At 39.6% G+C, this 23193-nt stretch overlaps 1 protein-coding gene and 1 long non-coding RNA gene across 2 annotated transcripts; one reads left to right on the top strand and one right to left on the bottom strand.

Annotated features, from left to right (window-relative positions):
* Positions 1-6927: 6927 nt before the first annotated feature.
* LOC118469934 (uncharacterized) lies at positions 6928-20838 on the top strand. Its single transcript, XR_008603982.1, has 2 exons — positions 6928-7059; positions 20119-20838. It is a non-coding gene; the product is annotated as an uncharacterized LOC118469934 (long non-coding RNA).
* mmachc (metabolism of cobalamin associated C) lies at positions 16834-23062 on the bottom strand. Its single transcript, XM_023264898.3, has 5 exons — positions 22964-23062; positions 21373-21570; positions 20426-20578; positions 20146-20322; positions 16834-18932 (listed from the first exon to the last, which is right to left on the bottom strand). The coding sequence occupies exons 1-5, from the start codon at positions 23051-23053 to the stop codon at positions 18750-18752; spliced, it is 801 nt and encodes a 266-aa protein (XP_023120666.2). The 5' UTR covers positions 23054-23062; the 3' UTR covers positions 16834-18749.
* Positions 23063-23193: the final 131 nt, after the last annotated feature.

Here is a 23193-nt window from a genome sequence, read left to right on the forward strand (position 1 = left end):
CCCCCTCAACAGTCCCCTGCTGTTCCCCTCCGTCCCCTTGCAGGGTGGCTCTTGTCGACACCTTTCCTGATTTGGAAGTTTTTGATGAGAATTCCCCACCTCAATCTTCTTCTGTTTCCCTACTTAACCCTCCCAGGGGCTCCTTAGATCTGCACTGACTGACGCACACAAAAATGACTGGATCACGCCGTGCACACCGGCACATGAGCGTGCACACCTCTTTCGTTGTAGCCTTAATGAGGTCTCATCATGTCTTTTACTCCCCCCACCCCGCCTCCCTCTCTTTGCTTTTCCTCTTAGTCAAGTGTCATAATTTTTATTCTGGTGCTCCACCGAGGTGTCAAATTAAAACATAAGCTGAGACAACCGTTTGAAATCCTTTCAGAATTTCGATCAACATAATAAACTGCTTTCTGAGTACTGTTGTGCCAGACTCGGAGACTTTTCAAAGACATGCACAAACAAACTGTGAAGGCATCACGGAGTAGGCCTCACCGTGAATACAAAGTGTGTTATTTCATGTCTAATTTGCAACAGCAAGTTTGTGAAAGTGGTTTGCAAAAATAAGGACCAAGAGGGGCTATGTAGGAGTCCTGGACATTACAACAGAGAGTCTCATGATTTAGGAGACGGCGTCAATGTAGAAGAGAATCCCTAATCAAGGACAACAGAATTCTCATTATGGCAATGAAAGCACATCTAACAAGGGTCATCTGATTTGCCCCACTTAATATAAATCAACCATCTGCTGCAACCTGGTTTCATCATTACTGCAACTAAGTCATGTCTGGACCTCAGTTTGTCCTTTCTTTCAGTAGAGGGTTTGAGATTGTGGTGTGAAGTCAGCATACTGTAAGACTGTAGACAGGCAACAGCTAGAAGTTTAATATTAAACCACAGATATAAGTAGTTGACTTACTTGTGCTACATTTTGAGAAATTACTTTCTTAACCCAAATAAGCAGAGTGGTATCACTCTAATGAAGCTTCAGTCAGCTGGTTAGCTTAGCTTAGCATGAAGACATAGGAATGTGGAGCCATATAGTTTGTCTGTGTCTGTGGCAGGATTAACTTCATGAAGTCCACTGCTTGCCTGACAACTGCTCCCAGCTAAGTAACAGGCTGACATATGAACCCTGAAAAAAGAAAAAAGAGGGATTTTAACTCCACCCACAGGAAGCCAAGGACCCCGAAAAGACCCCAAACACAGCCACCACTCATCCGATCTACTTCAAATCCAACGCTGCACTTACTTGCATCTCCAGCAACACATCCACTAAATTCAAAGTGGATTTTATGAACCGCTATTGAGATATGCAGAGAACAGACACAGACAGATGTTCATTAAATCATAATGTCCTTTCATGAGTTCTGGAGAAGCTGGTAGCTGGATGAAGTTACATTTGGATTGAGCTGGTTTAGGTGTTTCCCCTCGTTTCCTACGACAAGCTAAGCTAACGAGCTGCTGGCTCAGGCCACATATAATACAAATTTGAAAATTATGTCAAAAGTGAAGAAGTCCCAAAAAATGCCAAACGAAAACATTTTGCATTGTCTTGTGGAATAAGTAGTGAGAGTTACATGTCAAAATTATGCAATCAAATTTTTGCTTTGGGAAAAGTAAATCATTATTTGTATCAAAATATACTTATAGTCATTTCTTTACATCCTAAAGATACATTTCTCCTCTCTCTAAAAGTAACACATTTAGGATTCTTCCTCCAGAATGTGCAGTTCTTTAAAAATCGCTGCCTCTCTCTCAACTAATTCCTCCCACTCACAGGAGCTCGAGCACACCAGCTTACCATAGGCTCCTCATAAAAGATGAATGAAGAAACTGTGATGCCATTTCAAAGCCTCAAGTTTGGAATTTGACTATTAACATCTTGCTCTTAGAAAACTGGAAGTAATGAAACAGCAGTGTGTCTGACTGAGAACTCAAGGACACTATGCAGCTTTTGGTTTCTGATTAGGTTTATTCACAAAAACTATGTTCTTATGTTTAGATAGATAGATAGATAGATAGATAGATAGATAGATAGATAGATAGATAGATAGATAGATAGATAGATAGATAGATAGATAGATAGATAGATAGATAGATAGATAGATAGATAGATAGATAGATAGATACTTATTTTAGTAATCCCAAAGGAAATTCAAAATTGTTAGAAGATGGTTAAGGTTAGACACCAAAATTACTTGGTTGGGGTTGAAGAAAATGGCATGACAGGGTTTAAAATATGACCCTTTCATTACAGGCTTGAAGCATCGTCTCCATTCTCTGGGTTACCAGGGTGACAAATTCCACCCAATCTAATGTGTGATTGGCTCACAATGTAATTGTAGTTTAAACGTACAGGAACACAATTCTGTGGAGACTGGGCTGCAAAAATAGCATATATTCGTGTTAACAATGGAAAAAGTGTTTGTTTTTTTAACCAAAAAGATCTTTAAAGTAAGCAAAAAAACTCAATATCATGAATGCTGTTTTTTATGTTACTGATAAAAGTGAGGTTAATCTCAAAGTTGAAGTCAGTTTAAAGTGCAGTAGTGAAGCAAAATAAAACATGTGAGTCAGAAAGTAAGAATACTCGAGTAAAATGCAAGCCTCTCAAAATTGTACTTAAGCACAGTAATAGTAGTAGTAAATGTTTTTCCCAGTGCTGTTTATGATATGGGTCCGTCTGCATGAAAAAGTACATCCAGGGAGGGTAAACCTGCTCAGCCTCCAGGAAACCTAAAGCATTTACGCTTACCTCGCGGTTTCAGCCAAACACAAATAAAGGATAGATTCTCACATACTCTTTTTTTTTTTTCTCGCAGGAACTGCTGGCTCAGCACTTTGCGAGGCTGGTTATAGTAGCTGTGTTTGCGTGATGGATGGCCTCTTGATCCTGTTCCAGGTAGATATGTATATTCTGACCGCTCTCAGGAGACGCTGAATATAGCCGAGCAGAAACCCACTCAGATGAAACAGCACACTGGGAGCTGCAGCTGTGACATGGACAACGTGGTGATGTTGGGCCTGCACTGTTGTCAGGATTTGAGTAACAACTCCAACACTTTTTACGTGAGTTTTTCTCTTTCACTGGTCATTTTCCAGTATCAGGAGAATACAAACTTAGTAACTCACAGCTCTCTTTAACTCCAGCCTATTTTACCTTGTTGTCCAGCTCGTGTTGATGAGTTTGGCCGTGATGTTTATTGCTTCCCAGGAGAATAAAGAGCAGACTACAACTATGTCTCACTACGATCCACCTTGCACTCGCTCGTCTCTAACAATCTCCCCAAAGACGAAACACTTTCACCTCAGAGAGATGACGTAAACTTTGTTCTGCAGTTTAAAAAACACCCGAGTAAGTTATGCACTGTTAGGCGGACACTGTGGGGAAAAATCAGATCAAGTTGATTTGACATCAAACAGTGTCAGGTTTTGATGAAGCGTTCCTTAATGAGTGTTGAAAAAAAGAAGAGAAAAGCAGGGTCAGATATCATACTGGAGGCTGCAGCTAAAAACAGACATTTTTGGATCAATACAAGAGAGAAAAGAATAAAGGATGGGAGGAAGAAGAGGGGATACAATTCTGTGTTTCCTATCCTCCACATGGGCCTCCCTCCTTTCACCAATATGATATCGATCTGACATAAGAACTGTGTGTGTGTGTGTGTGTGTGTGTGTGTGTGTGTGTGTGTGTGTGTGTGTGTGTGTGTGTATGTCAGAAGCCGAATTCGAGTTTTAAACCATCAGTGAGAGGACATTTTAGAAAATTGAGGACATTTTCACTGACTCACACCCATTTGAATGGTTATTTCAGTTTTGGTTTTAGGGTTCAGATTAGACTTAGTTTGAGATTGAGGATACAATAAAGGTTGAGGTTAGGCAGCTAGTTGTGACCCGTCCAAATTGTCGACAGACAACAGCGTCGTCTTTCTTTCCAGAGAGGATGTGCTGCCTGTCATAACTCGATCTCTGCAGAGGCTGTCCAACCTCCAGTGGACCCTGTTGGCAGAAGACACATTGGACTCTGCAACACTTGGAGTCTGAGTGATGTTGTGAATGACATCATTCAGGGTCTGACTGTGGAGGTCTTCAAATATGTCTTGGATTCGCTTAGCAACATCAAGAAGGGAACAAAAGGGAAAGTGAACGTTTCCCTGGCAATTTTGATTCATTCCTTCAATGAATCAAAATTGCACATCAGCAAAATCCTCGACTGATACCTTTCCTCTATTCTTCAGCTGATATACAGTGCCTTCAAAAAGAAAAACAAAATCCCCTTTGAAGATTTATCCTTATATTGCTTTATAACACTGAATTATGGTCAATTTAATTCAGGTTTTTTGACAGTAATTAAAAAGATAAAGATTCTTTCATGTCAAAGTGAAAACAGGTTTCCACAAAGTAATGTCAATTAATTAAAAATATAAAACTCAAGTCATTATTCAGTTTCAGCATTGATCCAGTGTGGATAGATCTTAATCAGCCCGGCACATCTGGGCACTGCAAGTTTAACCCATTCTTCTTATTTATAACCCATACTTCTTATTTATATCCTAGATTAATGTGGCCAATATCCATTTATGAAGTCCCATTATCCATTGCAGAGAGAATAGAAAGGCTAGTTAGTTCTTATATTAGGAAATGGTTGGGTGTTCCCAGGTGCTTAAGCAGGTAGCTTTGTATGGGAAATAGATGCTTCAGCTGCCAGTATTCAGTCTAACAGAGGAGTTTCAATGCACCAAGGTTTGGACAGAGCTCTTATTGTCTGGGATTAAGGACAGTTTAGTTAGCAGCGTGGTTCCGAATCCTACAAGGGGGAGGAAATGGAACCCAAGAGCAGCAGTGCAGAACGCAGAGGCAGCTCTTAGGCATGCAGAAATAGGAGGTAATGTTCAAGCTGGCCGGGGAGGCTTGGGCCTTGGCCTAGGCAAACCAGCGTGGAACAAAGCAGGTCCAAAGGAGAAAAGAGAGCTGGTAATGGAACAGATGCGTAGACAATAGGAACTGCTAAGGGGGACAAAGGCAGTTGGTCAGACCAAACAGGGGCAGTGGTTGAATTGGGAAGGTGTTGAGAAAAGGAAGCTTAGCTGGAGGGACCTGTGGATTATGGAAGAAAGTCGTATTAAATTTCTAATAGGGGCAACATACAATATGTTGCCAACCCGCCAGAACCTAAGACTCTGGGTAGATGGCAACCAATGGTGCCCGTTGTGCTCAGGTACTGCAAGCTTACAGTATGTTCTGTCTGGTTGCACAATTAGCTTATCACAAGGACGGTATACATGGCGGCATAATCAAGTACTGAGAAGCTTTGCTGCAGGAATTGAAGAGAGGAGAAAGCAGGTGAATTTTGGAGGTTCTAGTAAGGAGAGGTTAGTGGTGAAATTAGTTGGAGAGGGGGAGAAAAATAAAGGCCTTAAGTCAGGAAGGAGGCAGGAACCGCCTGGTAGGAGCTTGTGATGGGAAATGCAGGTAGATTTAGGAGGAAAGATTGTTGTTCCCCAAGAAATAGTGTGTACTAATCTGAGGCCAGACATTGTGTTGTGGTCAGTGAAGGAAAACATAGTGTATTTCATTGAGTTAACAGTCCCGTGAGAAAATTCAGTGGAAGCAGCTTATGAGAGGAAGAAGGCTGGATATGCAGACTTAAAGACAGAGGCTGAGCAGAGGGGATGGAAAACCAGAGTTGGCCCAGTTGAGGTGGGGTGTTGAGGTTTTGGTGCAGGGTCAGCTGTTTCAATTTTGAGGGAACTGGGAGTGCAGGGGCAGAATCTGAGGAAGACGGTGAGGGACATGGCAGATGTGGCTGCTAGATCTAGTCAGTGGATATGGATTGGAGAAATAATAATAGCTGGGGGTAAAATAGGGGCAGTGAGGGAGTATTGGGAGGCAGAGGACAAGCCCTCTCCTTCACTCTGCTTTCCCCGCCCTCTTTTCCCCCCTCCAATGGGCAGAGATCCAGGAAGAGGAAGTGTAGATAAGGTGGGGGAGTGGCCTGTTAGAGTTTCTCTGGGACCATGCAACCATCTCAGGTAAGGTTGTGGTGTAAAGTAGTGGCTGTGTCTTTTTCTTTTGTTTGTTGGTTTTCTTGTTAGGTAGCAGTTAGCAGTTGGTACTTGCATTCTAGATGAAGTCTGCTTGTATAGTCTCTGTCTGTGGTGAGCTTGGCTGAAGTAATGATGAGAATTAGCAATTGGCATTAGCATGTAGCACTAGCAAGTTTGGCTGGCTTGTATAGTTTCTTTATCAGTGATAAGTTTGCTGTGGACATGGTTGTAGTCTTTCAGCTAGCATTAGCATTTAGAGGGGTTTGGAGGGTTATAAGCATAGTTTCCTTGCCTTTATTTATTTATTTATTAATTTATTTATTTTTGAGCAGTTGGCACTAGGTATTCAGCAGCTTGCACTAGCTAACTGGTAGCATCAGCACTAGTCACTACCTGGAGCATCTCCTAAATGGGCCTGGGTCAGTTGAACGTGGTAGTGCTGTTTGGATTGTGTACGAGCAGTGTGAACTGGTGCTAGTGGGGGTGAATCTGGGACACCAGAGTTCACTGCCTAGCCTCCTGGAAGTGTTGTGGGACTAAATAAGCGAAACACCGTTCAAGGGAGGTTTCCACCTGATGACCCCCAGTGATGTGATAGGAATCACTATCCTAGGTCCTTCATTGATTGCACATCCTCTTTGTTTGGAGCAAAAGTGTCTTGTGTTTAAATTAACTACTGACCGGGATTCATTGTTGACAAGCAATAAAAGGTGAACACATTTTCTTGGCTCTGTACTACAAGTTGTGTCTCCGTCAGAAAAATCCATCTCTCAAGTCTCTTTCAAGGTTGGATATGAAGCTATAAAGGAAAAAGAAAAACATCAATCATTTATCTAAAGTCACTCTTTGAACACAGCTTTTTGGCTTTTTACAGAGGAGATGACTTCTTTTGCATCACTCCGAACGATAAGGGGAGATAACTCATGGCTGCAGGCAAAAGTGCTAATGGATTTAGCACAGTGAGTGGCTTCACAGTGGAGAGCATTTGCATGCTGGAGTGAAATGCAATGTAAGTAGAACCTATTCATACAGTGTAAACTCCAAACACCCACCTAATATCCACATTCTCACTGTCACATAGGTGAGGCAGCAAAACAAACCACACCACAGCAGATAAAGTTACGGAATTCATTTAGCATCAAGGTAACTATGCTGTATTTAGACTCCTGTTATAATGCATTACAGAACTTTAGCCCATATTTTAACGAATTTCTTGAGATAATTATAAAAAAAACATTTTTTTTTGATGTTGTTTAATAATTTTTTTTCTTACCTCATCTCACTTTCATTGTTTGTTGGGATTACCAACAAAAAACAAACAAAAAAACCCATTAATCTATAATAGGACATCACCACAGACAATGTAACTGAGTGAATAAGTACACTCTAATAAGTGCAGGATAAAATCAGATCTAATTTACTGATTTAGATAAAACTTTCTAATTGCAATTCATTGCAAACATTATTTTGATGGGTTGGTTTCATGTTATTATATTGTATATAATATAATATTGCAAATGCACTAACTTAATATTGTGTTTAATTTAAACTGAAATATCTGCATTAGTTGATCGAAAACTAAATTCAAGTTGAGGTAACAATAAAAATGGCTCTATAAATTAATTTTCCTTCACCTTGAGCTCATAATTTCAAGTCTCCTCCTTTATCTTAACATGTCTGGACAGTTTCAGATGGTTAATGCTGGAAAATTAAAAGTACATCTGACTGTAGAAGAAAAGCAAATTCCGCTAACTTAGTGTAGTTTGTTGGCTGAACATAATATCTTTAGAAGTTGTCATAACTCAGACACATGCAAAATATTCATGTGCATTGTTTTTGTTGAGCCTGAATATTTTTTTAAGTGTATGACCAACTGTAGTGCTAAATAAATCATAAAAAATGTATTTTTTTGGATGGGATGGTTCTACATGGAGAGTACAGAGATAAATGATCTTAGTTCATCTTAAGTTTTATCTGGATCAGGATGATGTAGATTTGGAAATCCTCAGTTTTTTCTACCAGGATCAGTGAATCCATTTTACTTGAGACAGTTTTTCCAAGCCAACAGGATGATTGGTTCATCTTGATCCAGTTACAAACTTTTCACCAGCTCTGGACTGCTAATGCTCTAAATGGGGCGACATATCACAACGTAGGTTATCTAGGTAAAAAAAAAACAACGCATGTGAGAGTCAGCAGGGTCACTTTAAGGGTTTTCATTTGAAGAAAGACAGAAAACACAAAGATCAAATTCTAATTTTGGACACATTTTAAATTTTAAAAAGGATGAATGTCCAAATGTTGTCAAAATAAATAAGGTTCAGAATTCCTAATTTTGCACCAGTTTTATCAAATTCTGCTTTTCTGAGACATACAGATCATTTGTAATGAATATACAGTAATAAGTGACAGTTAAAATAAAGTTTTTTTTTGTTTTATATTGACAGCTGTTTGGGAGGTTAATGTTTGGGCATAAAATCCTTTATTTTCCTTTTTTCTATTTCCACTTTGCCTTGCTGTAAGAGTGAACAGGTAGCCTCATGTTTAATTTATTACACTAAATGCTAAACAAGCAAAGTGCAAAAAGCAGAGAATTACACAAATGTTTTATTATTTGACCAATTTTAAAGTTTATTACATTTTATTCCTCAAATCCACCGTGAATCCAGCTTTCTGCTTTAAATCTCATAACCTGTAGAAAAAAGTTTTGAGCAAAACATATTGAACGTTTGATCTGATCTTAGTGGATTTCAAAATCCTGTTATTTCTGTTGAATAATCCATTTTCAGGATTTGCTGCAAACCAGCTGGGCACATCTGGTGTCAAAAATCTAATATAATATTTAGTTTGGACTTAGTGATCCCAGAAATTGTCTGTTTGGATTAAACGTCTGAATGTCTCCCGACAAATGTCCAAAAAGTTGTCGAAATAAGACAACTTTGCAGTTACTAAACCTGAGAGTTAAACTTCTCATTTTTACTCCAACATGAGCTAAATCTGCTGTTTTACTGTCAGTCCGTGTCTCTTTCAAGCAGATGTGCTGCAACGATCATATCAAAGCCATCTGTAATTTAAATGCTCACACTGGTAGCTATTGTGCGAGGCCTGCCAGCTAAATGTAGGAGTAGAGCAGAGTGGTTTCTTTGTGTTGTGTCATATTCAAGTGCTCTCAGAAGTGCTCTCCAGCTGTGTTCAGCACCGGCACTCTATTTATAAAAAGTGCATTGAGGCGTAGGAGGAGAGCATTATGTTGTGTCAATATTTCAGATGGCATAAACCGCTGTGATGTGTTACTCAAGTAAGTGAGCGGAGAGGAGATGCCTGTGTGTGTCTGGCTACACACAAAGACACACAGACACTCACACAGTGGCCTGGCCTATAATCGTCCCTATTTAAAATGCTAATTTCCTCTCTCCCGCAGGTGCCTAACTGTGTTTGAAACTAAATTGCTCGTCATAGCAGGTCAGTCTGAGCCTAATGAATTCATCCATTCTCCCATTACACTTATTGTCGCTGAATGGCGGACGACAGGTGCGCTAAGTACTCGAGGGTTTGAAAGCAAAGCCTGCAGCCTCTTCTTACTTTTCCTTGCTGTGCTCAGATGAAGTTCCACATCAGCCTGTGAATATTTCAGTGTTTGGCTTAGATGAGTCTCGACCTGTGTCCATCTCCGTTACAGGGGATATTTTTTTACTTAGTGACGCTTGCTAACACTAAAACACGTCAGCCAGTTTCTGACATTAACGTCAAACACCGAGCAGAAGCAGCACTTAGCTCATTTAACAGGGATTTATAGCAAACTTTACTCTCTGCACGTGCGCGAAATATCGACTTAACAAAACTGGATAATGGCCACACAGTGCAGAGGCGACGCTGCTGCAGGATGGAGGTGATTTACATAAAAATACATCAACATGCACAGAGACGCATAGAAAGTGCCTGTAGTGTGTGTTTATGCCTGCAGCACATTAATGCAAAACACTGGATAAAGCATGACGGTGTATATACATGTATTTATATACCACCTAATGCTTCAGGCCAATAATTTTGTGCTGCATCATGGGTTTACTTAATGATTTACACTCTGTTCTTTTGCAGAAGTTTTCTCTCTAACACAATAATGCAAGCAGGAAGCGTGCAAAGTTTACTAACTACATTTTAAGGCTAGAAAAAAGTCCTCTCTGTTCATCCAAATTGTGCTTTTACTCTGTCTTGGTGGACCAGAAAACTAGAAGTGAACACAACAACATTGCCTCTCTGGGGGGAAGGAGAGAGGTGAGGAGGGAGAGATAACAGAGGTGAGGGGAGGTAAGAGGTTGCAGGAGGACATCAAGCAGAAAGGTAGCCACCCAAAGGATAAACCGTGTGTGTGTAGGATCATAAAATAGAAGGAAATAAATAGAAATAAATCACAGCTGAAGGATGCAAACGTTGCTCCTTGCAGGTTCTTGCAGAGAGAGGTGCAGTAAAGAGCAAATCTCATGGATGTGGCAGGTTTAGAGTTCATCAGCAGCTGTGATGTAATACTTAATGCACGGCTATAAATTAGCTCATATGTGAGCCTTTACAGCAGCACACTAGAAGCATGTGAGGGATGGAGCTCACTGCAGTCATTTAGCAGGAAGGAGGAAGGAATGGTTTTTAAAAAGCCTTCGCCTCTCTCTGTAGTCCATTAAAGTGTGCTGTAGTGTTTTCCTCACTTTAGGCAAATAATCAATCTGCACTCGTATTTAATTCACTTGCATGTGAAGCATCATTGTACTTTTCATACACACTGGTAAATTTTCCAGTAAAATACTGGTGACCACAATTTATTTAATAGTTTTTTACAGTGTTATTATTGGAATTTGTTTAAACAGTAATTGTAATTTAATTACAGTAAAATGTATTGCTGCAATTTACTGTATTTTTTTACAGCATTACATTTTTAATTTACTTCAGCTGTTACTTCATGCATAATAGATTACAGTACTCTACAGTAGAATATACTGTTTATTACTGTCACTGTACTTTCCACTGATATACTGCATTTATATACTGTTAACACTGTAGTCAATATGAACTATAACTGTAGTTTCCTGTAAATTACAGCATCAAAAAACTGAATTGCAGAATTGCATATGTATATATATATATATATGTATGTATGTAGGTAGGTAGGTAGGTAGGTAGGTAGATAGATAGATATACAATCAATTTTAGAAACCAAGGAAAAAATAGCTTGACCTTTTATTAAGGAAAAAAATTTTAAATGGCCAATCTCAGGGCATCAACGTGAAGTTAGCAATAATATTCTTAGCTGCCTAAATGAAATTGCTACTGCAAACAATGCCTTGTGAACTGTTGTACGAAAACTTTTCAGTTCACACCGTCAATTTTAATCTCCAGCTGTTACGGTCATACTTAGTTTTGTCCCCAAATCAGATTTTACAGTTTATAAGTTGTATTTTGTCATACTGCTGTTCATGTAGGATGTATGGGGATTATTGGCACAGATGAAAATAACATTCATAACAAGAATAGCACTCAGAGAAAGCAGGAAGCAAGAAGTAATGACTGTTTAACGTGATGGAGGGTTTATTCATCTTCATATACAGTCAGTGGTATCTACAGGAGCCCACAGTGGACAACACACTGGCTTTAGAGAGGGCCTTTTGCAGTTTTAGCTGCCATGCTAATTTCTCCCACATATTTAGAAGGTTAGAGTGAGGTGAGGATTATTCAGCTGGTTGTAATCCGGTGCACGTCTCTAAAAACACTACACCTTTAAAAGACTAGCTGAATGGTGGCATGTTGGGAAATCTGCTTATCCGCTTTCTTGCAGAGAGTTAGATGAGAAGATCAATACCGCTCTCATGTGGGACTGGTAAATAAAAAGCTTCAGCCAGCAGCTGGTAAGCTTCTGCAAACAGGGGAAACGGCTACAGATTAAACGGATGACATGTTAATTAGTGAGCTTTAGGTCTTGGTAGGTGGACATCAGGCTGTTTTTTCCACCGCAGGAGCTTGCAGGTCATTTTGGGGCGGCTCAAACAGTTTGCATGTTCTGACTGCAAGAACTGCCCCTGTAGAACCATTGCCTGGGCAATTTTTAGGGCACAAAAAGTACTTTCTCCATGGTAGGTATGTTTGTGCAACCCTGAGAAAACTGCTTTGCTAGTGTTGAAGGTGACTGGATAATATTGGATAAGAGAAGTTCTGTTTAACTAAACTCACGTGGCACGTGAAATAGATTAATCCTTTTTCCATCTTAGGAACATCTTTCTTTGTTAAAGCTGCAGTAGGTAAAAATCTGAAAAGGGAAATAAAGAAAAAGACAGAATCAGAAAATATACAGCTCCTTTACTGTGAGCTCCTCTTTCCAGAAAAACACATACTTCAAATATACAAAGACGGTCTGAGTAAAGTCACTCAAGCACATTGGGATTAGTTGAAAAACCCTGTGATTGTCTAAAATCTTCCAGCACAGACTAGATTTCCTAAAAACTGAACTCAGAGACGAGATGAAGTGCAAAATCTAGTTACCTCTCAAACCACTTAAATTACAACATGCTGAAAGGTTAGTATGGATTTTTTTCCCTCCTAATTATTCCCAAAAAACTGCCTCCCACCCTAGTTTTAATGATCAGGAAGTCCTTCCCTGTAATGAAAAAGCATCTTCTGGATAGAGACACATTAGATGTTTCCAGACTTCATGCTAAGCTAAGTAAGCTAACTAAGGCTGCAAGCTGTTATGATATAATATGAAAGTGGTCAGTTTTGTGGTCTAAAACTCGAAAACAAATCCAAGAATTGTATTTCCCTAAACAACCCTCCACCTGCAAATGCAATGTTGAATTCATAAGCAATAAAACCATCTAATGTCCATCTCTAGTTTCAGGAGATTCCCAGGTTTTGCTGCTACAGACTTGTTTGGTTGTTACCTGATGATCTAACATCAGAACGCTGATATTACTGAGTCACTTTGTGAACTGTATTTGTGCTGCTGTTTCACTGTATTTTCCCAAACTGAACTCCCACAACTGAACCACAAGGTGCTGTACGGACGTGAACCTTCGGCAGACACATCTGAGTCCTTTATGTCATAAAGGATAACACTCCTCTGTAGTTTCCTGTAGTTCTCCTGTGTGTTTTAAAAGAGTTAAATATATCACATACTCAGGGGAATGAAGTTAATCTAAAACGGTGGATTATGTAAGGGGAACCTCAGCTCGGGCTAATCCTCCTCTCCTGTGTGGCTCTTTGCAGGAGATGATGTGGAGTCAGGTGGAAGTTGTTTTAGCATCTTTGGTCACGATTTTCCTTCAACACTCTCGTTCCTATTTATATTTAATTACCACAAATGAATTATTCCAACACACATATGTGGACATCCCAGTAGCTTGGAGGTCGCTAGCAGCATTTTCCACCACATGAACAATCATGGTCATTTGCCCTGCCGTTGCTTTTCATGCATTTTTCTGTTTGCACGAGGACTCGAGCAAACTGAATGTGCTCAGTGCACATTCGTGGGGACACAGAGAGGAAAGCAAGACATGCATCAGTGGGGATTGTGATGGAATGGATCTGATTTTCTGATTTCTGGATATATCTGATGGTTTAATTAACACACGTGTTAAGTGTTTGTGGGTGCCGCAGAGAGGGAGGATTTCTAGGTTTAGCGCCTGGTCGAGGCTGATAACGAGATAATTGGACAGTCCTCTACTTGCCCACTCTCTCTCCCCCTTTCTTTCTCCCCTCCGTCCACTTCCTGACCACTCCCCCTCCACGTCCATTGGCCTCCACAGCCGCCGACCAACAACTGATTGGCTGCAGGGGGAATTCTGAGGCAGGGGGACTAGTTAATTATGCTAAGCCAAGAAACTGATAAGGAGACAGTTTTAAAAATTTAAAACCTCTGGAAACACACACATACACACTGGAGTGGTTGCAAGAGAGAGACGAGCCCCTTTGAGAAAATATGAGACTATTTTGTCTGAGTAAGCAGAGATAGGAAGTGCACGAAACACAGAAAGAGATAATTAAGCTCCTACATGTTTCTCATGAATCTCAAACACTGCGTAATATTTTCAGTGTTTCCAGTGTCCCTTTTATACAAATCTGGAATCCTAAATGGCATTATAAATATTAAATTAAAAATACTAAATTCTCTGGATGTCGGTCCTTTCCTGTCCTCCCCCCCACTCAGCTCTCCTCTGTTGCTGGTACGCTGCTGGCCTTTCCCCTCTCTTCTTGTTAGCTGATGTCTGTGGGCGGAAAACACTGCTTCACCGATCCACAACTCATGAAACACCACTCATCTTTCTTTTTTTTTCTCTCTCTCTCTTTCTCTGATCTCTTTTATCTATGCCCAAAACTATCTCTGCTCTGGATAATTTGTGCTCCACAAAAACATGCAATTACTGCCCAGTGTTTGCTCTTCAGTGTTTTGATTTTACTGGTAGAGAAGCAGCATCCAGTTCAACTTCTCATACTGATTCTCCAAATAGACTGATCCTAAACTCATTTTCTTTTATGACCAGTTGCCATGCACCACATTTTGTTGGATTTGCATGCCTTTTCTGTAAGATTTTACCTCCACAATGCATCATGCAGCATTAGCTAAAACCTGCTACTAGCTAAAAACTAGCTGAAAATATGATGTATGATTTGCAATTTGTTCATTGTTTTTGTGTCGTCGTGTGGAAAGTTTTCTCATTTTCTTTTGTGACCAGTCGCAATGCACCACATTTTGGTGGATTTGCAACTCTTTTCTTTTGCTCATTGCTTTTGTATACATTAGTGTAGAAAGTTTCTCATTTTCCTTTCCACCATATTTTGGTGGATTTGCAAGGTTTTTGTATAAGATTATACATGTGAAACTCTTCAGTGCAGCATTTACTAAAACCACAAACCATTCTACACAAACTGCAGATGCAAGAGTTCCTTTTGCTCAATGCTTTTGTGTGTATTAGTGTTGAAAATGTTGCTTTTCTTCTTTTATGGCATGTAACAACGCGTCATATTTTGTTGGATTTGCAAGCCTTTTCTTTATGACTATACCTCCAAAACCCTCCAAGCAGCATTTAGTAAAACTGCAAAACGTGACAGATTTAAAGAAACCCGTTTCTTTCTTAGTGTGTAAGAAACAGTTTAGCTTCTCTTCCATAACTGCCTCTGCAGTCCTGCAACAACACAAGAACCACGAGAGCTCCTTGGTGCAGCATCACCTGCCAGAACTGTGAGCTGCACTGTGGTTTTCCTGCAGGATACTGAGCAGAAGAAGCAAAAAAAAAACTATAAAAAGAGGAGGTGGATCACCAGGAGTATCCCTCTTCACCCTTCCTGGTTTGTCTTTTTTGCTTCATCTCCAGCCTGCAACCTAAATATTCCCCTAGCAGATATTAATGTTTTCCCAGCTGCAGTGAAGTGAAGCAAACTACGCACCTCTGAGGACAAAATCAAATCCAGCAGCAGCAGAGACCCGAGAACTGTTAAAGAGATGGCTTCTCACACTGTCAAAAAACATCATCCCTCCAAGTCTTCAAAATGAATGTCTGGGTTCAAAACTAACCGAAGAAGCGAGGAAGACAAAAACTGTAAAAAGAGCATCATTCTGCCAGCGGTTTCTGTGCCTTTTTGCTTTTCGTTGTCGAGTGTCATGCCAATTATTATGCACTTTAAAGCTCCCTCAAAATGTAGCAAGCAAAACGGTGCCTCAGTTTAATATAATCAACTCTTAGTTATGTAATTGTGCCTCACTGACTTTAACTATTTCAAAAGTAATTTAGAAAAACATCAAATGTAACTTTAACATAATATTTTCTGGAGGGAATTTAGAAATGGTTATTTGGATGTTGTAATTATGGGTAATGAGGTTCTCCTAGAAACTATTGTTATTGAGAACTGAACTGCAGAGTTTACTGACACATCGAAAAAGAGACGGAGAGAGAAAGTGAGAAAAAGAAAAGGGGGAGAAAAGGGAGAGAGGGAGATGAGATGGAGCAAGAGAGGGGGATAGGGGGAGAGATGGAGTATCTGTGGGAGTATAATTAACTCCATGGTCTGGCTCTCTGCAGGCCTGCGGCATACTGCTCTGAAATGCTGATTCAGTACACAGATAGACAGAATAGCACGGGAGGGAGAAGGGGGTGAGGAGAAAGATGCAATAAGAGGGAGAGATGGGGGGGTGGATGTGGTGTTGCAATGAACATAAAATGTGAAATGAAGCAATAGAAAGCTCAGTGGGGTAAAAAAAAGTCATGATTGATGGAAGCAAAAGGTGAGGTGCTGAAATGAAACTTCAGATTTAGATAGTTATGTGAGAGTCAACGAGCAGCGACAAATGTTTTACTTTATAATGCAGCTTATCTGCAGTCTGTATTGACTTCATCAAGTGCTGAACATTTGCAGATGCTTCAGAAGCAGCAGCTCAAACTCTTTCAACCAGCATTAACAGGAGGACAACAGCGGCACCTAGAGGTGATTCAACGTAACCTGCACTGAGTCGCTGCTGCAGCGTGCTGATACACTTAACCCCTCAGTGGCCAGTGGAGCTGATAGCTTCCATTCATATAAAGCTTTAAATTTGAGAAACTGTGCAGGCCAGCGGTCACTGCTTTATGCTGGGTGCTGCTGACCCACTGGCAGAGGGGTTAGTCACAGTTGAAAGTAGTCAGTATGTCAGCAGGCCGGGGGGGAAGCAGAGGCAGCTCACATCTATAATGCATCAAGCTGAGTGTCGGGTAGTAAACTGGACACAAAGACAGCACAGTAGGAGCAATAAATACTGGAGAGAGATGAATGAATGGAAGGATTTATTTCCCAATTAGTGTCACAGTGCTCACTGTAGCAATTCTAAACAATTTCCCAGCTGTTTGATTGTTAAAATTCTAATTTCTGCAATGGATGTGGAATAAACTGTAATTGTTTAACCCTAAACTCTGAAGATACTCATAAAAAATAGTCAACATTACTCAGGATAATCAAAAGAGCATGCCCTTGGAAGAGGAACATTGTTTCGGTGAAGAAATATTGATGTTTTTATTGTAAGTTTTCAATATTTTCTATCCAATGCACCTCCTTTGTATCGCTGTGGAGGAAAACATCTCAAATCATGGTCAGTTTAAACCAAAACGTACATGGTTTTGTAGTAAAATTTCATTCTCTATTTTTCCTTGTAGTGAATTTATCATATAACAGCAATAACCTTGGTCCAGCTATTGTCTGGTTTTGACTGCACTCTGTAGTATTTACATTCCTTGACTGAGAAGCTCCTGTTATCTTCATGAGAAAGCTGAGGCTGTAATGTTTGAAGGACAAATGGTACAATAACTTGTATTGTCTTGTTGGTATCTTGGTCAGATGAGCTTTAACCTTTAAGCTGAAATATTCACTGAGAATTTCTCTTTATTATGATACTTTGATAAAATACAAAAGACAAATACAGTTGTACCTTGATTGCTTTTACTACGGCTCATCCAGTTTTCCACAGCACATGGCCATTCATTCTTAACTGTTAAGGCCTCACTGTTAAATCAAACAATGTAGAAAAAGGGTTTTACAAAAAAGAGAGTGTTTTTGCAGATTTAAACAGGCGAGTGACACAAAGCTTCTTGAACCCCCATGTGTTAATATATGATTCATCTAAACTTTGAAATAAAAGTTCCCATTGCTACTTTCAACTATACCATTCTGAAGTTCCGATGGGATCCATCAAACAAGCATATAAAGTGCATTCCTCTTCAAAATATGGCAGACATTGAATCCTGCTTTGCTGAGCTACTTTCAGCAAACATCCACTCAACATTATTTATCATCCGTTATACAACAGCAGCAGGAGAGGTACTGCTGCTGTCAAACACACAACAAACATGACGGGTGTTTTGTACTGAAACAGAAGCTGCATTTAACTGTGCTTTTAGGACCACAGCTATGAGGGAGCTGCTTATTATAACATGGTATTTTAAAGAGCCCTTAATATGCTTTTTGGAGTTTTCTCTTTCCTTTAGTTTTTATATATAGCTTTTTGGGGGCATATAACAGTACTGCAAACTTACTAACGGCCAAAGTTAACACCAAATGGAGTTATTCTTTCCCATAGAAAACTTTTCTCCTCACCACCCTGAAACGCCTCATTTGAAGTCCAGGGTTTTCTTCTGTGACTTTTTTATGTCATCATGTAACACATTTGCATTACGCCGGCCTACCTCCTTCTGCAAGGGATAAATCTCTATACTTAAAGATCTGGAGTTATGATATGTAACCAACATTGTTTTACTTTCATTGAGCCAGTTGATCAATCACAGGAGACTGGGTCTTTAAGAGACAGAAGCTTAAACAGAGTGTTTCAGACAGAAGGTGAGAGGAGTCGCTGCAGAAATGTATAGTATCAGAAGAACACACTGTGTTTTTTGAACATTAAAGCATGTAAACTTACTCTTGTAGACCCCTGATATAAATATTAACCTGTAAATTTATATAATATGGGCTTTTTAAAGTAATGTGATAAAATAACAGCCATACAGAGCTGAACACAAATATTCAAGTATCCCTTATTAGCTTATTAGCTATGATTATCCGTCACCCAAAACCAGACGGCCTTAAATCAACATGGAAGCTGAAGTCTTGATATGCAGCTGGTCAACAAGGATTCAGTTAAAACAATGGACTAAAACATCCCACAAGATGCCACGTCCACAGTTCAGCTGGTCTTTGTTTTCATCCATGTCCGTTCACCTGACTCTGTGCATCGGAGGAGGGATCAGGTCGATCGTCTTCACTCTGCACAAAGCCCCACGTCTTAAGCAGAGCAAAACGCTGAGCAGGGGGAGTGAAGAAGTAGTCCTTCTGTTTCTGAGAGTAGGTCTGGACCGGAGGGACGATGTCTCGGTAGCTCCAGTCCTGGATGATGTCAAATAAAAAGAAAACTGAATGATATACTAACCTGGCACACTGCGGGATAGTAGAAAATTTTAAAGCGGTTAACTAACACTAAAATTAGGGAATAAAAACTAATCAAAAATATGCAAATAACAGCTATGCAGTGCCTACAAAAAGTATTCCGCCCCCCTTGGAAGTTTTCTGTTTTTATTGCTTTCCAACATTGAATCATGGGCAATATAATTATGCTTTTCAGACAAGAATTTAGAAAAAAAAAACAAAACACTTGTTCATGTCAAAGTGAAAACAGATTTCTACAAAGTAATGTCAATTAATTTAAAAAAAAAATGTAAAATAAGGGATTGGATAAATATTCACCCCCTACAAGTTAGTATTTAGTAGTTGCACCTTTGGCCACAATGACAGCACTTCCTGTTCAAGTCCAATCATAAATTCTCAATGGGATTTATATCTGGGCTCTAACTCGGCCACTCTAGAACGCTCATTGTAGTCTTTAAACTATTTCAGTGTAACTCTGACTGTTTGCTTCAGGATATTGTCTTGCTGAGAAAGAAATCTTCTCCAAAGTCACAGTTCTTTAGCAAGCTGGATCAGGTTCTCCTCTGGGTAAGTACTTAAAGCAATTGCTTATATTACATGTTTAATTTTAATTGCCTGGCATTACTTTTGGGAAATTTGTTTTCACTTTGACACGGAAGAAAGAGTCTTTTCTGTACATTCTTGATCAAAAAAAGCAAATTATATTGACCATGATCTTTAATGTTGAAAATCAGTAACAGTGGTAAACTTCCAAAGGAGGTGAACACTTTTTATGGGCACTTTTACATTTTACTTTTGTGGATATGAAATTAAATGTTGTTAAATTGTCAACAAACACAAAATTTTGCTGCTTACCTGTGACTAACACATCATTTAATTACATGCTGAAAACGTATGTGTTTAAGTTTAATTTGATGTGAAAGTAAATTTATATGCCATGTCCTTGTACAGAAAGCTGTAAAACAACACAGGTTCTAGTCTCGTCTCACAACTTACAGTGCAGACAAACAGCATAGACAACTGAAATCTCCTCAGAAGGTGGCTCAAAAGACAACAAAACCTCCATCCCTCTTATCCAAAGGCCATCTGTCTGAGGATCTTTGGCATGAAACAGTTTGGCGCTGCTTCTTTATTGTGTCTCGCACAGGTATTATGACTAAAAGAGCTTCAGTACCTGCCAGTGAAAGTTGAAGGCCTCCAGCAGCTGTATCCTGGCTTCTCTGGAAGGCACACAGTCAGGAGGAAGAGACTGCACCAGCTCAGATCCCACCGTCACATCTCCAAACACCAACAGAGCTCTGATGGCGAACCAGCCCCCGAACCTGGGATGTACGCACACGCCAAACATTTTCTGCAAGCGAACAGATCGAAAGGTGAAGAGACGAGAAATGTATCTAAGCATCAACCGAGGACATTCCATAAAAAGCAAAACAAAAAACCAAGAGCAGCATTACTTTTCCAGCCCATGGTTGGTCTGGGACATCAGACTGCTGGTAGTAGAAAGCAGCTCCAGATATGTGAGCTGCAGTCTGCGCCAAGAACTTCGGTTTCCTGCTGGGCAGCAGCTCGTAGTCGAACCTCACATCCACTTTCTGTTCTGGAAAACACTGCAGGGCGAGAAGAGGTGAGGAGAACAAAGAGAATATTTAGGTGTCACTGCTAGATTTTAAAACTTCTCTGCCCCTACTCTACATCAAAGCCTCTCAGATCCTCAGAACAGTTGCTGTTACCTGTTGCACAATTGAGGATGGTGGGGAAAAGAGATCGAGCCTTTGCTTTAGCAGCTACAGAAGTTTGGAAGACTTTTTCTCTCGCAATATAAAGTTTTCTTGTCTGTTGACATTTTTAATAAAAATCTCAAGACCTGCATCTTTTCATTGGCTTTTGGTAGTGTTTAATGGTCCAAATTTTTAGTATTTTCATTTGTTTTTTCTTAAAAGTAAATCTTATAGCATGTTTTCCTGTTTTGCCTGGTTTGAATATTTTGGACAATTTTACAATTTGATTGCATTTTGCACTTGTTTTGTTGCTACCCGACAGTCAGTTTTGATGCCTGAATTTATTTAGAATTAAATAAAAAACATTTTTTGTGTTTTTGCTTTCCAGCTGATTCTAAAATATGTGGAGATTGTTAATTTATCTATTACACATAGAACAGATATATAATAACATATATATAATAATTAGGTCCCACTCTGACCAGTCCTATGAGAAACCAGTGCTTGCAAAAGGTTCCGAGGTGCTGGTTTGTGCATTGAATATGCACTACTATTCTGTCATTATGCATATGCTCTATATCAGTACTGTGGTATAAATTTAGCCATTCAAAAGGATAATCATATCCCAAACCAACCATATAATCTAATGTTTCCACCCCTCTGTCACAAACCTCCACCCTCACCTGTGAGACAGCGGAGGTGATGTGGTGTCGGACACACTGATCTATGGGGTCAGACAGCCCCTGGCAGCCCCTCTGCTCCATGAAGGGCAGGAAGGCTTCTTCAAACATAGCAGGAGTGCTGAGTACCACCACAGCCAAGGTGTCATCTGGGTAAGACAGGCGCAGAGTGGCAGGCAGCAAAGAGTTGTACCAACCAACCTGTAAACATGAAGGAAATGATATTATATTTCTACGCTTTGAAAGTTTCAAATCATTTAAAAGTGCTTGTTTAATCTATAAGTCTATGAATGGGATGAGCCCCACCGCTCCTGGGGGATTTTATCAAAAAGAAAAACGGTATTGGCAGTACAAGGTCAGCCACCAGCAGTGACTGAGAAGTAAAATTTAGAAAGTCCTCCATTGCACAGAATGCCTTATCTATTAAAGGTTGCACAAACTGCACAGCAAAATGAGTGAGGAACAGGAGAAAAACACTGAGAAGGAAGGTTATATTGCAAAAAAGAAATGTAACATGAGTCGTGTGGAAATATTCTCTCTACAGAAAGGATGATGTTGACCAAAAATAGGTACTCTGTTAGGGCTGTCTTTCACCATAGGAGATGGTACAACTAAAGTGGCAATTTAAATCAGCACTACAAAGCTCCGGATGATGAGTGGAAAGCCAGATCTCAATGCCACTTCAGCAAGAAACTATTCTGGATGCCTCTGCCAGTATATAGGGTTTCTGCAGAAATCAGCCAGTCAAATTTAATGCTTTTTAATGCCATTTTAATGCTATACTGTAAAAAATTTTAATGCTGTGACCGTAAACTCAACAAATTACATGGGTTTGTTTTTTTTGTAAAAGACTTTTATACGAAAACTGTCCCTACACTTCACTATTTCTGAATCCAGAAACCACCCCTGACCATCCACAGGCTGTAGTCATCCTCTGAATTCCACGTTTTCTTGCCATTTCCCCTGGAATTTACATTTCCCCATTTCCCAATTCTCCTCCACTTTCCAAACATGCAGTTTTTGGCAATTGTACCCGACCGGCCGGAGAAATTATCGCAGTGCTTCGGCATGTTTATGCAGATGCACATATCTGATAAATCACAGTCTACAATTATATATTATTATTATCAAATATTTTTCTTGAAAACTGCAGAAAGAATTTTTAATGCCACTGAGAATCAAATTTAATGCTTTTTAATGCCATTTAAGGCCCTAATTTTCACAAAATCAATTTAATAACTATTAATGCTTTTTATGCCCTGCAGAAACCCTGTTATAACATTAAATGACAAAGGTTAAAACTGCTTTTTAAAATTACTTTTAAACACTATGCAGATGCACACGATGACCCCAATCATTGCAGAATGATTAACTTGTTCCAAAGAGTTATTCAAAGCATCTGATGAAAACTGCAGTATGTTTTCATATTGCAGAAAACAAAATATGGCAGTGTAGAATTCACTGTCCTTTCCAACTCCTCAACTTTCAGTCCTAGTTGAAGGTTAAAAAAAATGCATTTAATTGCATTTCTCACACTTTGTAGTTCGTTTTTCTGTCAGAAAGACACACTAGAAGCAAATTCGTGGCACCATACCTTTAAAGGATACACTTCAAACCCCAACTTAGTTAAACTGTTGTCCAAGAGTCCTCTTATACTGTCCACACTGTCAGTGGAAGCCGCCATTGTTACATGTCAACATGGCGCTTTGGATTATGGGATATGGTGTTCTTTAGTTACTTAATGTCTTGAAATAAGCTATTCTTTTGTTTGTTTCTGCAGTAGTTTATTTTAACTAAACTACTAGTAGAAATAAAACATACTCT

This window comes from Amphiprion ocellaris, chromosome 2 (genome assembly GCF_022539595.1).
Source record: "Amphiprion ocellaris isolate individual 3 ecotype Okinawa chromosome 2, ASM2253959v1, whole genome shotgun sequence".
NCBI classification, from domain to species: domain Eukaryota; kingdom Metazoa; phylum Chordata; class Actinopteri; family Pomacentridae; genus Amphiprion; species Amphiprion ocellaris.